General features: G+C 44.6%; 1 protein-coding gene across 1 annotated transcript in view; it reads left to right on the forward strand.

Moving 5' to 3' along the window:
- The window catches only part of LOC121277758 (histone H1-like), a 145,240-nt gene that overhangs the window by 33,540 nt on the left and 96,146 nt on the right, over window positions 1-15,554 (forward strand). Inside the window, exon 7 of the mRNA XM_041187397.1 lies at window positions 12,412-12,459. Within this exon, the coding sequence (XP_041043331.1) occupies window positions 12,412-12,459 (48 nt within the window). The remainder of the gene's footprint in view (window positions 1-12,411; window positions 12,460-15,554) is intronic.

A 15,554-nucleotide genomic window follows, 5' to 3' on the forward strand; every position in this document is an offset into this window, starting at 1 on the left:
GAATAGAAAATTTTCACTTTTTTAAAATCAGTAACAGTATCATGTAATCCTAAAAATGATACCTTCCATCTTAAACATTTTCAGCCTGAGCTTTGTATTGCAGAAGTATACATCAGGAATTTCAGCAGAACACCTAATCACAGTCAGTATGCAGCTGTGGTTAATGTCCCTTTGCATGATCTTTCCAGTTACCATCAATTACTATTGAATTCGAGGCAGCTTTGTGCAATAAATCCTCACCCATCAAGAAGGAATTGAGGCTGCTTAAATTCATTACATGAATGACCACTGTAACTGAGAGGGAGAGAGTCAATTTCACCTTATCCATTTGCCGACTTTGCTCAGTGTCCCAGAAGTGAAGGGATAGTATGCTACTCTGCTATACCACCCAAATCTTTCTTTGAGCCAGTTCTGCTGATACAAGAAAGCTATAAAACTTCTTATCCATTTTAAAAGTTTATTATTATCAGTAAAATACCATCTGATTAGCACTGGTTTTTCCATTCCTGCAATATTTCCAAATATAATTCAAAACAGATATTTTTGTTTTCTTTCAATTTCAGTGTGTTACCAAAGGATTAATGAGAATCATAATGCCTGCCTTTGTAAAAAGTCATCATGATAAATACCAGATTGTGGAGACATCCTTATCTCACAGACCTGCTAGCAGAATATGCTTATGTAGTAGTTAATTTAAAACTCATTAGTATGTACTGAGTGGTAATTTTATTAGTGATACTCTTTAAACATAAAAATATAAATAAACAGAACAGCTTCCATTTTATCTCCAGTCCCTTCTTGTGGAGGAATGTGTACTTCAATAGAGCTAAGGGATTAAAGAAACCAGAAGAGTATTGTGCTGAACTGTGCATCATCACTTAATCAGAAATGATGAATTCAGGGAAAAAGAATGGGATTATCAACTGATCAACTCTGCTTAATCCCTCAAGATTTAAAGAAACATATAACCCCCAATAAAGGCTAGCTCACTAGAGTCAGGCATATCCCCCAATTTAATAAAAAAAAAGTCAATGCTGAAAACCAAAATAAATTGCAGAGGAAATGATAGAATCATGGGTTGTTGTGGAGAAATATTTTTCTTATGCTTCCACTTAGTCTTCCCCCTCACCACCACTTCAGTTTTAATCAGCTGCATGCTTTAAAGTGTTAGAAGTTTTCATGTCTTTTGATCCATTGAAGAATAAAGGAAAATTCCATTTGTTTATTGTAACAGCTGCAATAACAACAATCATCATAGGAACACGGAAGAAGATTAGGTGGCTCACCCCTTGAGACTGTGCCGTTCTTTAATTAGATCATGCTGATCTGTACCTCAGCTCCATTTAGCTGCTTTTGCTTTGTCTCCCTTGACACCCTTAATAAGCATTTGGGTTACAGCCAGCTTACTTCGACTTTAACTTTACATAGGATTACATTGGCTACATTATACAGAAACAGGCCATTCAGCCCAACCAGCCCATGCTGGTGTTTATACTCCACTTGAGCCTCCTCCCATCTTCTTTCATCTGAATCTACTATCATAACCATCTATTCCCTTCTCCATCATATGCTTGTCCAATTTCCCTTTAAATACATCTATGCTATTCACTTCAACCTGTCCACATCAAGTTCCACATTCCTACCACTATCTGGATGAAGAAGTTTCTTCTGAATTTCTTATAATGATGGCCTCTAGTTATTCTCTTCCCTACAAAATTAAACATTCTCTCTGTACTCACTCTATCAAAACCTTTCATAATTTTGAAGACTTCTATTATGTAATCCCTCAGCCTTTTTCCAAGGGAGAAGTAACCCAACCTGTCAATCTGTTCCTGATATGGATACCCAGGCATTTCTGGTATCATCCCTGTAAATCTTCTTTGAACCCTCTTCAGTACCTCTATCTCATTTCTATAATATGGTGGCTAGAACTGCACGCATATACTCTTAAGTGTGGTTTGATCAAGGTTCGATACAGGTTTAGCATAGCTTGCCAACTTTTCGATTCTATTCCTCTCGAAATACATACTACTTGGTTTGGTTTTTTTATGGCTTTGTTAACCTATGGCACAACTTTTAGTGATTGTTGTATTTGTACTTCTAGATCCCTTTGTTCCTCCATCTCATTTGCGCATTCCAAGTAATAAGTAACTTCCCTGTTCTCCAACAAGATGTACTGCCTCACATTTATCTGTGCTGAACTTCATTTGCCAATTATTTGCCCATTCTGCAAGTTTATTAATGTCCTCCTGTAACTTGTTGCAGTCATCCTCAATATTAACTATCCCCCCACAATTTGGTGTCATCTGCAAATTTAGAAAATGTGTTTTGGATTCCAAAGTCCAAATCGTTAATGCAAATTATGAACAGCAGTAGTCCCAGCAATGATCTCCGTGGAATACCAGTTCCTACCTTCTGCCACTCTGAATGACTGTTGATACATTTCTGAGTCAGAACTGAGAACATGCCAACTGTATCAGCACCTAGGACAGTAATTCAACAGAGACTTGGTTCATTTTGTGACAAGACTGTGAAATGCAGTACACCAAGGCATTGATATTTTCTAGTGCTAGGGGAAGGGAGACAACTACCAGAGGATTTGTGAGGCCTACAAAAGTAAAATATTGTGGATGCTAGAAATGTAAAATAAAAGCAGAAAATTCTGGAAATTTTCAGCAACTCAGGTAGCATCTGTGTGGAGGAAAACAAAGTTGACATTTTAGGTCTGTGACCGTTCATCAGGAGGGAGGAATGTTTCACTGCACAGCAACAAATCACATTCTGGTTATAGTAAACAATGTGCATATATCAGTGTTCAGGCTAGTTATCAACTGGCACAAGATGAAAATAAACAGTAAATTAATTCTGGAGGTTTAAAGAATGGTATTACATCTATAAAGTGTGGATTTAACAATAGAAGGCGAGATGACAGAAGCATTGAGTAGAAGTAAGTAGGTAGTGGAATCAAGAAATAGACTTCAGCTCTGAATGCATTGGATAAGTAGCGCATGGCCCAGCTAAGTGAAAAAGGGAAGGCGAATCATATCTGAATTTGTGGAAAATTCAATATAACTGAAATAAAATGGGTAGCTCAAAAATTCATGCTGGGTGCAGGGAACGATCATTGCACCTGAGCAGGTAAGCCTGAGGTGCACACAATATTGGCTTCCTTGCCCAAGTTCAGTGTTGGAAAACATTTTGTGATTATCTCATATTGTTTTTTCTAATGGAAACATATGTTTGTCTACCTATTTTTTAAAAGAGCAAATGTTATCTATTATCAAGATTTGGATTACAAGAAAAAATAAATTGTCACGGTCTAATGCAATTCTTACCTTGGTAGTGATTCTAGTAGAATTTCAGCAAATTTTTATGTTAAATTTATTTTCATTGTTCCAGGAACTTAGCTTGTAAAAACTTCCTAACAGGCTAGAAACAGCCAAATAAATATTTTATCTGGTTTCACAGACAAGACCCAAAATAAATGAAATATTGTTGCTGATTTAGTTTCTTGGAACAGCACGTTCTGGGGCCAACCAGAGAGCAGGCTACACTGGACCTGGTACTGTGCAACAAGATAGGATTAATTGATAACCTCCTTGTGAAATCCCCCGAAGTAGTAGCGATCATAATAGGATTGAATCTTACACTCAGTTTGAGGGAGAGAAAAGTGGGTCCAGGACCAGTATTTTAATCATAAATAAAGGTAATTATGAGGGCATGAAAGCAGAGCTAGCTAGAGTGAACTGGCAAATGAGGTTAATGGATAGGCCCATAGAGATGCAGTGACAGATTTTTAAAGGGATATTTCAGAATGCACAGAATATATACATTCCAAAGAGAAAGAAGACTTCCATCCATGGTCAACTAAAAAAGTTCAAACAGTATCAAACATAAAGAAAAAGCATATAATTGTACAAATATGGGCAGCAGGTCAGAAGATTAGGCAGAATATAAAGAACAGCAAAGAATGACAAAAAGATTAATAAGGAGGGCAAAATTAGAGTACAAGAGAAAGAAAGCTGAAAATATAACGATAGATAGTATTCTATAGATATTTAAATATGAAAAGAGTTAACCAAGTGAGCACTGATCCTATGGAAAGTGACTCTAGGGAATTGATAATGGAAAGTAAGGAGATAGCAGATGAATTGAACGGGTATTTTGCATCAGTTTTCACTATAGAGAATAAGAGTAACATCATAGAAATAGCTGTAAGTCAGGAAATGAAGGGAGGGAGGAGCTCAGAAAAGTTACAAGCACCAGAGAAATGGTATTGAGCAAATTGTTGGAACTGCAGGCTGAAAACTCCCAAGTCCCTGGGTCCTGATGGATTTCATCCTAGAGCCTTAAAAGAAGTGGCCAGTGAAATAGTTGATGGCCTGAATTTTTCAGTCGGCGTACGGGTGCAGGCCTGACATGCTGGCACGTAAAATGACACGTGATGATGTCGGGTGTGTGTCCCGATGTCATCGCACTGTCTCGCTATGTTTCATTTGGCGGGTGCGCACCATAGTCGGCTGCACTCCTGCCAATATTTAAATGGCCTATTGAGGCCATTAAGGAAGTAATTACAGTCATTGTTTACGTTGCCCATCCAATCTTAAGGTTGGCGGGCAGGCAAAAAGGCCAAGCGCCCTTCACGTTTTTTAGGAAACCTCATCCATGAGCGGGATGAGATTTCCTAAAGCTTATATGTATTTAAATAAAAGCATTTTCTGAAATATAAAACATGTCCCATCTCATGTGACACAGTCACATGAGGGGATATGCTTAATTACATTTTTGGTCTATTTATTTATTTATTTCAAAAGTGCTTCAATCTCCCTGAGGTAGCTCCGTGCCTCAGGGAGACTGAAGCACTCTTTCATGTGCATGCGTGAAAGAGCGCTGGCTGGCCCCAACTCTTCCTCCTCCCCCTGCCCGCACAGGTAGCGTTGAGTGTTACCACACATGTCTTAGGCTGGGTGGGCCTTAACCGGTGTAAAATGGCGGCACGGAGCTGATTGCGGGAAGCGGTAGGCTCCACGAATCCTCCTGCCTGCCCCCACCAAGCCCGCCTATTGACTGAAAAATTCAGGCTGATGTGTTGGTTTTAATTTTCCAAAATTCCGTAGATTCAGGGAAGGTTCCATTATATTGGAAAATAGCAAAGTAACTCCTTTATTCAAAAAGAGAGAAAGACAGAAAGCAGGAAACTACAGGCCAGTTAGCTTAATATCTGTCATAGGGAAAATGTTAGAAGCTATTATTAATTATGTTATAGCAGGACACTTAGAAAAGTTTAAGGCAGTCAGGTAGAGGCAACATGTTGTTGTGAAAAGGAAATTATGTTTAACCAATTTACTGGAGTTCTTTGAAGGAGTTGCATGTGCTGTGGATAAAGGGGAACTGGTGGATGTACTGTACTTAGATTTCCAGAAGACTTTTGATGAGGTGTCACATCAAAGAATATTGTGGAAAATAAAAGTTTATGGTGTAGGGGATAATGTATTCGCATGGATAGAAGATTGGCCAGCTAACAGGAAATAGAGGGTAATTATAAATTGGTCTTTCTTTGGTTGGTGGGATGTAACGAGTTGTATGCAACAGGGACCAGTGCTGGGGGCTCAACTTTTTACAATTTATATAAATGACTTGGATGAAAGGATAGATGGTATGGTTGCTAATTTTGCTGATGACATAAAGATAGGTAGGAAAGTAAACTGTGAGGAGGACATAAGGAAGCTAAAAAGTGACATAGGTTAAGCGAGTGGGTAAAGACCTGGCAAATGGAGTATAATATGGGCAAATGTAAAATTGTCCATTTTGGCAGGAAGGATAAAAAAAGAAGCATATTATCTGAATGGTGAGAGATTGCAGAACTCTGAGATTCAGAGGGATCTGGGAGTCCTAGTACGTGAATCCAAAAGGCTGGTATGAAGATACAGCAAGTAATTAGGAAAGCTAATGGAATGTTATCGTTTTTTGCAAGGGGAAGTGATTACCAAAGTACGGAGGTTATGCTTCAGTTGTACAAAGCATTGGTGAGACCACATCTGAAGTGCTGTGTATAGTGTTGGTTTTCTTATTTAAGAAAGTATTAGAAGCAGTTCAGAGAAGATTTACTAGGCTAATACTAGGAAAGGGTCGGTTGTCTTTTGAGGAAAGGTTGGACAGGTTAGGCTTGTATCCACTGGAGCTTAAAAGAGTAAGAGGCGACTTGATCAAAACCTTTAACATCCTGAGGGGCCTTGACAGAGTGGATGTGGAGAGGATATTTCCTCTTTTGGGAGCATCTAGAACTAGTGGTCACGGTTTAAAAATAATGTTCGCTCATTTAAGACAGAGATGAGGAGAACTTTTTTTCTCTCCGAGTGTTGTGAGTCTTTGGAACTGTCTTCCTCAAAAGGCAGTGGAAGCAGAGCCCGAATATTTTTAAGGCAGAGCTGGTTTGACTCTTAGGGCAGAATTTTCTGCTTGACTTGCGGGGTGAGGCGGGGGGGGCTGGCACGTCAGCACGTAAAATGATGCGCAGTGATGTGGGGCGAGCATCTCACCGTCATCGTGCACCAGTGATATTTCGCTGGGTGCATGCGCGATGAAGTTCGACGCGCGCCCGCCATTAATTAATGGGTTAGTTGAGGCCCTTAAATCGGCAATCAACTCCAATTTTCAGGCGCCTGTGTGATCTTCAAGTTGGCGCATGGGCGAAACGGGCAAGCGGGTAAGAGAATTTTTAATAAAACTCATTTACGGGTAGGATAATAGGGCTCAATGGGGTTGTCAATCTGCTCTGTGAGTATTTATTGCAGAAAGTTTTTTAAACTTGCCTTTATGATCTGTAGCAGTTCAGAATGAATTCCAGCAGCTTTCTGTGTACTTTTAACCTTAAGGTCAGCACTCTGCAGTCAGTAATCTTTATCGGGCCTTCAGCTTTCTGGAGGCCTCCCGTTAGCCTGGGTATGGGTTCTGACTGGAGGCAGTACTTCTGAGGAGGAAGGGAGGGCTAGAATAAGGAGGAGGCCAGGAATGGACAATCAGCCCCCAGGGGAGCCACCTTTGGGAGGCCTGGCATAGGCATAGGGGGCGCAGGGCCAAGAGGTTGTCCAAGATGGAAGGGGCCGCAGAAGACGCTACTATCCTGCTGCCAGGGTATACAGGCGGTGAAGCAGCTTCCTCAATATGACTGAGGTGCAGTGCTGAAGGAGTCTCTGACTGTCAAGGGAGACAGTACACCACATCTGTCAGGTGATTGGCTCTGAGATCTCTCCTGTGTGGGTGGACACCCAATGCCTGTGGCTCTGAAGGTCACAGTTGCCTTCCACTTCTATGCCTCTGGCTCCTTCCAGGGCTCGGTGGGCGATCTTTGCGGTGTCTCCCAATCAGCTGTCCACACTTGTATCAAGCAGGTTACAGACCTTCTGTTCAGACGGGCATTGACCTTCATCCATTTCCGTTGGGACCGGGCAAGCCAGACACAGTGAGTCAGAGGCTTCGTGGCCATTGCTGGCTTCCCCTGTGTCCAGGGTGCAATAGACTGTACACATGTGGCCATCAAGGCGCCGGCAGGTGAGCCCGGTGCCTTCGTCAACAGGAAAGGCTTCCATTCCATGAATGTGCAGATAGTGTGTGACCACAGGATGCTGACTCTACAAGTCTGTGCAAGGTGCCCAGGCAGCTCCCACGATGCCTATATCCTCAGACACTCCCAGGTGTCAGGACTCTTCAGTGTTCTGGCTCAGCTCGATGGTTGGCTGCTGGGTGACAATGACTATCTACTCAGAAGGTGGCTCATGGTGCCTCTCCGCCATCCAAGAACAGAAGCTGAGCAGTGGTACAATGGGAGCCACGCCTCCACAAAGGCTGCATTGGTGAGAACCATCAGTCTTCTCAAGGTGCACTTCCAATCCCTGGACCACTCAGGGGGTGCACTCCAGTACCCCCAGATCTCGACTCTCTGATACTGGTAGCATGCTGTGCTCTCCACAACCTTGCGCTGGAAAGGGGGGACGCGGTGGACGATGAAGACATTGACAAAGTGTCTGTGGTTGCACATAATGAATCCAGCACTGACTCTGAGGATGAGGAAGCTCAGGGGAATGATGAGGGGTTAAACGCTGACCCGGGACTACACCAAGGAGGCAGGGACACCCGGGAGACTTTAATCCAACAAACCTTCAGCTAGCTCCACACAAATGGATCAGGAGGACCAGCCTTGCCTGGCACTTCCATACTCGGCACTTAAGTGTTACATCTGCCACTTCATCAGCTGCAACTAAGGGCTTTGGACATAAACCTCAACGTCCACTCAAACACTCATGACATGTATGACATGCAGAACAAAGGAGCCACCTTCAGCCATGGTAACACATATAGTTTTAATTTTCACCATCATAAGGTCACACAAAATCGAACCAAAGCGGTTTTCAAGCATAAACAAATAATAATCCCCTAATCTCGGGCCAACACAAAAGCACCAGTGAGAAACCCATGGTGTGCCTAAGGTGCCTTATGCTTATGTTTATGGGTGCTAGGTGCTACATCTTGGTGCTGCCCCATCGCTCGGAGAGGCATCTGAGACAGCCTGTTCATTCTGCTATCCTGTTGGCCTCAATGACCTTGGCAGCCGTCCTCTGTCCCATGGAGCCTGTGCTGGCCCCGCTTGGAAGGGATCTGCCAAGTCCACAGCTGGCATCTCCCCAGTTGTTGCAGCCTCACCCAGTGAAATGGTCACTGGGAGAGGGGTGGAACAGCTGTTGCCCTCATCTGGAGCACCATGAGAGGAGCCCACAGAGACGACAGGCAGCTGCTCCGCCGAAGTCAGGTCATCCCGGATCTCCCTGCTCACTGTCGATGGATGGGCAACAAGCTGGGAAGCTTGAAGCCCACACTATCTCCTACATTGGCAATGACCAGTTGTGGCCACTGGTGCTGTGAGGGCTTGCAGGTCCATGTGTAACCTCAGGAGAATCTGCTTGTTCTCCTGGAAGCCCCTCTGCACGAGAATTGCCACTCTCTCCATGGAGGAAGCATGACGCTCTGCCATGAGGCTCATTGCATCACTGATGTTCCGGGTGGACTCCTCCACCACTGACACTAAGCGAAGCATATCTCAAGCAACACTCCCAGATGCTCCCGCACACCTGGCTGCATTTCCTGCAGCTGCTATGTCGCGAAGACTCCAGAGGCACATCAACAGGCACTGACTGAGCATGTGCCTGGTCCCCTGCTATCCTCCACCTGCTGGCGTCATGGGCACTCTGTCTCTGCCAGCTTCTCCAGCAATTTTGAAGTGCCCTGTCCACTGTGCCCCGGGACACCAGCCAATGTTTCAATTCCCACCGATGTGCTAGTATATGCACTGGTGCCTGCCTCACAGAAATGGTGTGATGCAGGTGACAGTTGAGGGCCCTCAGGTGTGAGAGGAGGCATCTGGAATTGCTCCTGGTGGACAGGCTCTGATGGTGCTGAGATTAACAACAAGGACAGTGGATCAGTTAGCGTGCACACAGTGACACACTTCATCCCTTTCCCCCTGGCTCATTATGCGCTCAACCTTCCAGAACCTATGGAGAGGAGATCCCAACATTACAGGTGGATACAGATGGGCTGGTCAGATGGCCTAAGGAATGTCAAATGGAATGTTACATGGATAAGTGTGAGGTGACGCACTTGGGCAGGAGAAACAAGGTAGGGGAATACAGGAGAAATGGTAGGGCCGTGGAAAGTAAGGAGGATCAGAGGGACTTTGCTGGGCTGGTTGACAGGCCTGTTAAGGTAGCAGGACAGGTACATAAGGTATTTAAGAAGATAAATGTCGTACTTGCCTTTATTAGCCAGGGAATAGAATATAGGAACAGGGAGGTAATGTTACAAGTGCAGAAAACGCTGCCTAGGCCACAGCTATAGTTCTGCATGCAGTTGTGATATGCGCTTCACAGGAGGGATGTGATTTGAGTGGAGAGAGTGCAAAGGTGAGACCAGGATGCTGGCTGGGCTGGAGAGTTTGACTTATGAGGAGACATAGCATTGACTGGGGATATTTCTTCTGGGGCAGAGGAGATTGAGGGGTGACATTATTGAGGTTTATAACATTAAGAGGGGCATAGATAGGGTTGACAGAAAGGAACTTTTCCCCTTGGCGGAGGGATGAGTAACCTGGTAGCATTGATTTAAGGTAAGGGGCATGAGGTTGACAGGTGAGGTGATGAACTTTTTCACACAGTAATGTGGGATGCACTGCCTGAAAGGGTGGTGGATGCAGAAACCCTCCTAACATGTAATAAGTATTTGGATGTGCAGTTGCGATGCCATGGCATACAAGGCCATGGGGATAGTGGTCAGAAATGGGATAAGGCGACTTTGGAAGGTGCTTGACATGCGCATCTTGGAAGGGTCGAGGGACTTTTGTCTATGACCCATACCCCTGACTCTATCAGTCTGTGAATGAGCAATGTTGCAACAATAATGATTCAAACAATCATCAGTGCTATGGATGGTGGGAAGACAGAGCGGATGTCTCTGTGGACCTCAAATACCTGGTCGTTCCACCCCAGCCTCACTGACACCAGTTGACTTGGGTGCATGGCGCCTTTCAAGCTCCAGGGCCTCTTGCTCAAATCAGCTTAAAATCAGCAACTGGCCGCCTCCGGTCCGCGAATGCTCACAGGCATTGTGAGCATTTTTCTCCTGAAAAGCAGAGAAGACCATTCACAGAGGCTAATCACACATGGACTTTGCATACGCACACCGCACCCCAACCTCAGTGGCCCACATCAGGCCTCCAGTGCCTCCTCTCCCCGCTACTGCTGATCAGTCACACAAAGATAGAACGCCTGCTCCCAACCACGCCCCAACAGTCACCTTGGACACATTCTGCGTACATCACTTTAGCAATCACGTGGTCTTTGCTCCCATAGCATGGAGGCGCAACTATGTGCAGTGTTGAGGGCAGCAGATGGCTCTTGGCCATGAGACCTTGAGGCTCCCCTTCCACCATCTCATCACCATGAATAGGACATGTGTTGGAGTCCTGAGTATGCACCTAGCTGCATCTCCTGCTGGTTGGCCCCAGATTAGTCATGTGCGATTAAGAGCAACACATGGTGTGGGGGATAACCCATTTCCTCATGAACCACTCAGGCTGATGTAAGCATGGGCACTATCTGCTTGCCTACCCAGCGTACAAGAAGTGCCCAACATGATTCAATGCAGTCACGACAGTAAGACTTGGGGGTGGTTGGGGGGGGTGGCGGGCGGGGGCACCCTCAAAGGCTAAGGCTACCTGCTGGGTTAAGTGCCTAATGCCAGCATGGTATTCACCCTTCCAGAGCACAAAGAATCGTGGTAGCGCTTATGACACTGGATCCAGGTGTGCCGGACCACATCACGGGAGCTCAGCACCTCAGCCACCTCCTCCCAGGCATGTTTGGCCATGTAGGAGGGGCCTCCTTCTCCCATTCTGGGGGACCAACACTTCCTTCTGTGCTGCCATCTCCTCAAGGAGGGCAGCAAGGCAATCATCAGAAAAGCGAAGGGCACATTGGCCCCCTGCTGGCCAACCCTGCAGCCTGCTCTGCTCCTGGGGCAGACTCTGCAGCCTGCCCTGCCCCTGTTGCAGACCCTGCAGCCTGCCCTGCTCCTGTGGCAGTCCCTGCAGCCTGCACTGCTCCTGTGGCAGACCCTGCAGCCTGCCCTGCTCCTGTGACAGTCCCTGCAGCCTGCACTGCCCCTGTGGCAGACCCTGCAGTCTGCACTGCCCCTGTGGCAGACCCTGCACTCTGCCCTGCTCCTGAGGCAGACCCTGCAGCCTGCCCTGCTCCTGTGGCAGACCCTGCAGCCTGCCCTGCTCCTCTGCCCTTCCCTCCAGAGTGCACTGCTCATCAGACTCCCTGCAGTTTGATCTCGACGTGGCCATTGTGAGCAGCCTACAGGAGGCTGCCAGGCCTTCTTTTAAACAGGCTGCTGGGTCGCCATCGGACCCGGCGGTCTGTGTATGCCCGCCGCAGCCCGCACACTCCCGCTATCCACGGGAGTTGGAAATGCGCTGGGCGGGCCTTAATTGGCCTGCCCATGCAAAATGGCAGCGCAGTACCAACAACGGGCGCTGATTGGGCCCACGCCTGCTCCGCCCACCTGCCAAACGGAAAATTTTGGCCTTGATTAACAACAGGGTGTAAAGTTATTGGGGGTAAGCAGGAGGTTACAATCAGGTCAGGTCTGATCTTATTGAATGGCAGAGCAGGTTTGAAGGGCTGAGTGGCCTACTCTTATCCCTAGTTCGCATGTTCGTATGATTTTATGACAAAATTGCTACTGAGGTTTTACATTTATATTGCACTTTAATTAAGAATTGTCATTTCTGGAGATTGCACATGAATAATATAATCAGTTCATAATTACTAATGTATATTCTTATATTATCTATAGAACCAGGAAAGCTGAAAAAAGCAAAATCAACTCCAGCAACTACAAAAGGTAAGAAAGAATGCATATTGGAACAAAAACATATAATTTCAACATTATTATTTAATATTTTGTAACAATTAAGGCATCTGTTCATAATTTAGAAAAGTATTGAGGGTCATACATTTTTAAAAACAGAATACTGCTGATACTGCCATTTACAGTAAGTCCTCACTTGGTTGCATTCCTGAAAATCACAGCTTTAAGTGAAACAACTTTAAGTGAAATATTGGTTCTCATAGGAATCAATATTAAAAGCCTAGTTAGATTCTGCAGGACATTCCGTATCAGAAAGGGACAAATATTAAAACGTTGTACCCTCTAAATTGAAATATTTTACATTGGTAAATTCCTACATTAATAAATAAAATAACTTTTAAAATAAAATAAGTTTAAAAATGTAGCTTTCTTCTTACAGTATCTCCTGCTCACTGCGGATCTTGCTTCCCGAGCCTCCCACTCTCTGGTCCTTCTAGTTACTGCTGATCCTCTCCTTCCCCAACCTCAGATTGTGGCCTCACTATCTCATTGACCTCTGAGTTGTAGCCTTCTCCCCATCCTCGACCCACCCTCTGTTGAACCTCCCACTCCCTGATTCACCCTCTTGCTGCTTCCCTCACCTGGACCAATGTTCCTGTTGGAAGATCCAGATCTGATCCAAAGTTACTCTGATGTGTGGAAGTATGATGAGTCCCAATGGTGTAGGAGTGCTGTGATGGTGCTGCTACGATCCATGTTACTTGTTAAATGCTCCTGCCAGTGAGGGCTCCAGGAAGAGCAGTGAGGCAGGAGCATTTGAAAGAGAACATGAATTGTAGCAATCCTAGCTTGGCACTTCTGCACCACTGGGACTTGCACTTTCACAACATTGGAACTCCGGCTTTGGATCAGATTTGGATCTTCAAACGGGAATGCAGGTCCAGGAGAGGAAAGCAGCGAGAGGGTAAGTTAGGGAATGGAAGGTTCAAAAGAGGGTGGATCAGGGAGGAGAGGAGGCCACAACTCTGAGGTTGGGGAGGGAGAGGTCACAACACAGGGAGTGGAGAGGGGACAGGGGACAACTCAGGGAGTGGGGAGAGTCTGCAAGTTGAAGATCATGGAGGGGGGAGAAGCTGCTCCAAAATGGCACCAATTGGGTTTCGTGGAAAATGACTTTAAGCGAATCTCGTGACTCTCAACAACATTACAGGCCCCATTAACTTACCAATGTTCAAGCAAAACAACGTTAATTGGGGTGACATTAAACGAGGACTTATAGTATAGTCCAATGAAACCTTACACAAGTCTTTCTCTTTTATATGGTATCACCAAGACAAACTATTCCCATCTCCATAATATTGCCCACCCCCACCATGCATCAGTTTATCTGAAGCTGAAACCCCCATCCATGTCTTTCTTACCTCTAGGCCTGACTAACCAAAATGATCTCCTGCCTGGCTTTCCATTTTCTACCCTCCATAAACTTGAACTCATCCAAAACTCCGTTGCTTATATCCTAACTCGTAGCAGGTCTAATTTCTCCATCACTGCTGTGCTCGATAATCCACTTTGATTTCCAGAAGGAAGGGAGGGAGATGGAGTTGTGGGAAAACTGCCTATATGGGGTGGGAATATAGGAAATGTATGTCCACAAGAGTTGGAATCAAGAAGGTTGTAAAGTGCCTTATCGAGTGATGAAGTACTGCTCCTCAAACCTCCATTCAACTTCATTAGAACAGTGTAGGAAGTCTTGAAAAGAAAAATCAGTGTAGAAGTGGGGTGGAGAATTAAAATGACAGGTGGCCAGAAGCTTAGTGTCACACTTGTGGACTGAAAGGAGGTGTTCCACAAAGCAATCACCCAATCTGCATTTGGTCTCCCAATGTAGAGGAACCTGCAATGTACTATATTTAATAATTTGAATAAGTACAAGTGAATTGCTGCTTCACCTTGAAGGTGTTTTGTGAGTAATTACAAGCAGTTGATCTTTCAGTAATGCAGCATCATTATATATCAGTTTTGACCAGTGATCTCCACAGTATCTCAGTGAAGCTTGTATGGTGGTTATGACAAAATGCAGCAGTACTAGATTAAAGCAAGGAACACAAAACACTTTATTCAGTCCAGTAAGAGTTTGGTTTTGAAGCCAATGAAAATAAAAATCAGGAGGGTTGTAAAACAAGCTGTTAGCACATTATCACTTGCTTAAAATTATCAGGCAAAGTCAGGATTTAATCTAATGTGTTCTCTGCTACCTTATCTCCTGGCTTTTAAGGCTATTCAGCAACAGTTAGCTGCCCAGTTTTGTTCAAATTCAAACTGGGCAGACTAAATATGATTGGTCAAGGCATTGCTCTGGGAAATTAACCACGGAATAACTGTTCCCAAAATTTTTGTTTAGGTGGAAAAGGTGCAAAGTGTGCAATGTATGTGAATATATGTGGCTTCTGGCATGCGTAAGTCTCAAGTTGACTTGCCTGGTTTGAAATTGAACAAAGCTGGGTAGCTAGCTGCTCCATGCTGTATTCTCCATGGCAATGTCTCCATCAACCAGAGTCCACTTGCCAACCAATCAACACTCTCCTCTCATGCAGTATAAATTGTTGTTCCCCTGTTACAATTTGGTAACCTCTTGTGAGCTATCCTGATGAGTGTAAGATGAAAAGCTTAGATAGCATGTCTCCTTTTTCAGCAATCAGCTCCATTTGATCATTAATTATTTTATGAAATAGTACTGCTTAACACCTAGCACACAACAGTGTGTTTCTAAGGAGATTTGGAGTGTGGTTGTAAAACTATACAAAAAGGAGTTGCATGTCTTAATATGTGTAGATGGGATTCTGGGAACTTAAATAAAGGCCCAGACCTTTTCTTCTCAGATGCAGCCCAGAAAAAATGCTGGGGGTCCCCTTGGAAGTCTCCATGTAAGGATTGCAAGGGGGTTGCCTGGGAAGTTTCAAATTTTGTTGGGTAATTACCATGTGCCTGGAACCCTCCGAAACTCTGATTTGAAATTGGAGACTTCAGATGGTTCCTACTTTCTTAGCAGAAATGTTACCCTAGAAAAATTATAAGCATTAAAACCAGTTCTGACTCCTGGATAACTATACCGCTGAACCCCCTACTAC

Source organism: Carcharodon carcharias, chromosome 5 (genome assembly GCF_017639515.1).
Source record: "Carcharodon carcharias isolate sCarCar2 chromosome 5, sCarCar2.pri, whole genome shotgun sequence".
Lineage (NCBI taxonomy): Eukaryota > Metazoa > Chordata > Chondrichthyes > Lamniformes > Lamnidae > Carcharodon > Carcharodon carcharias.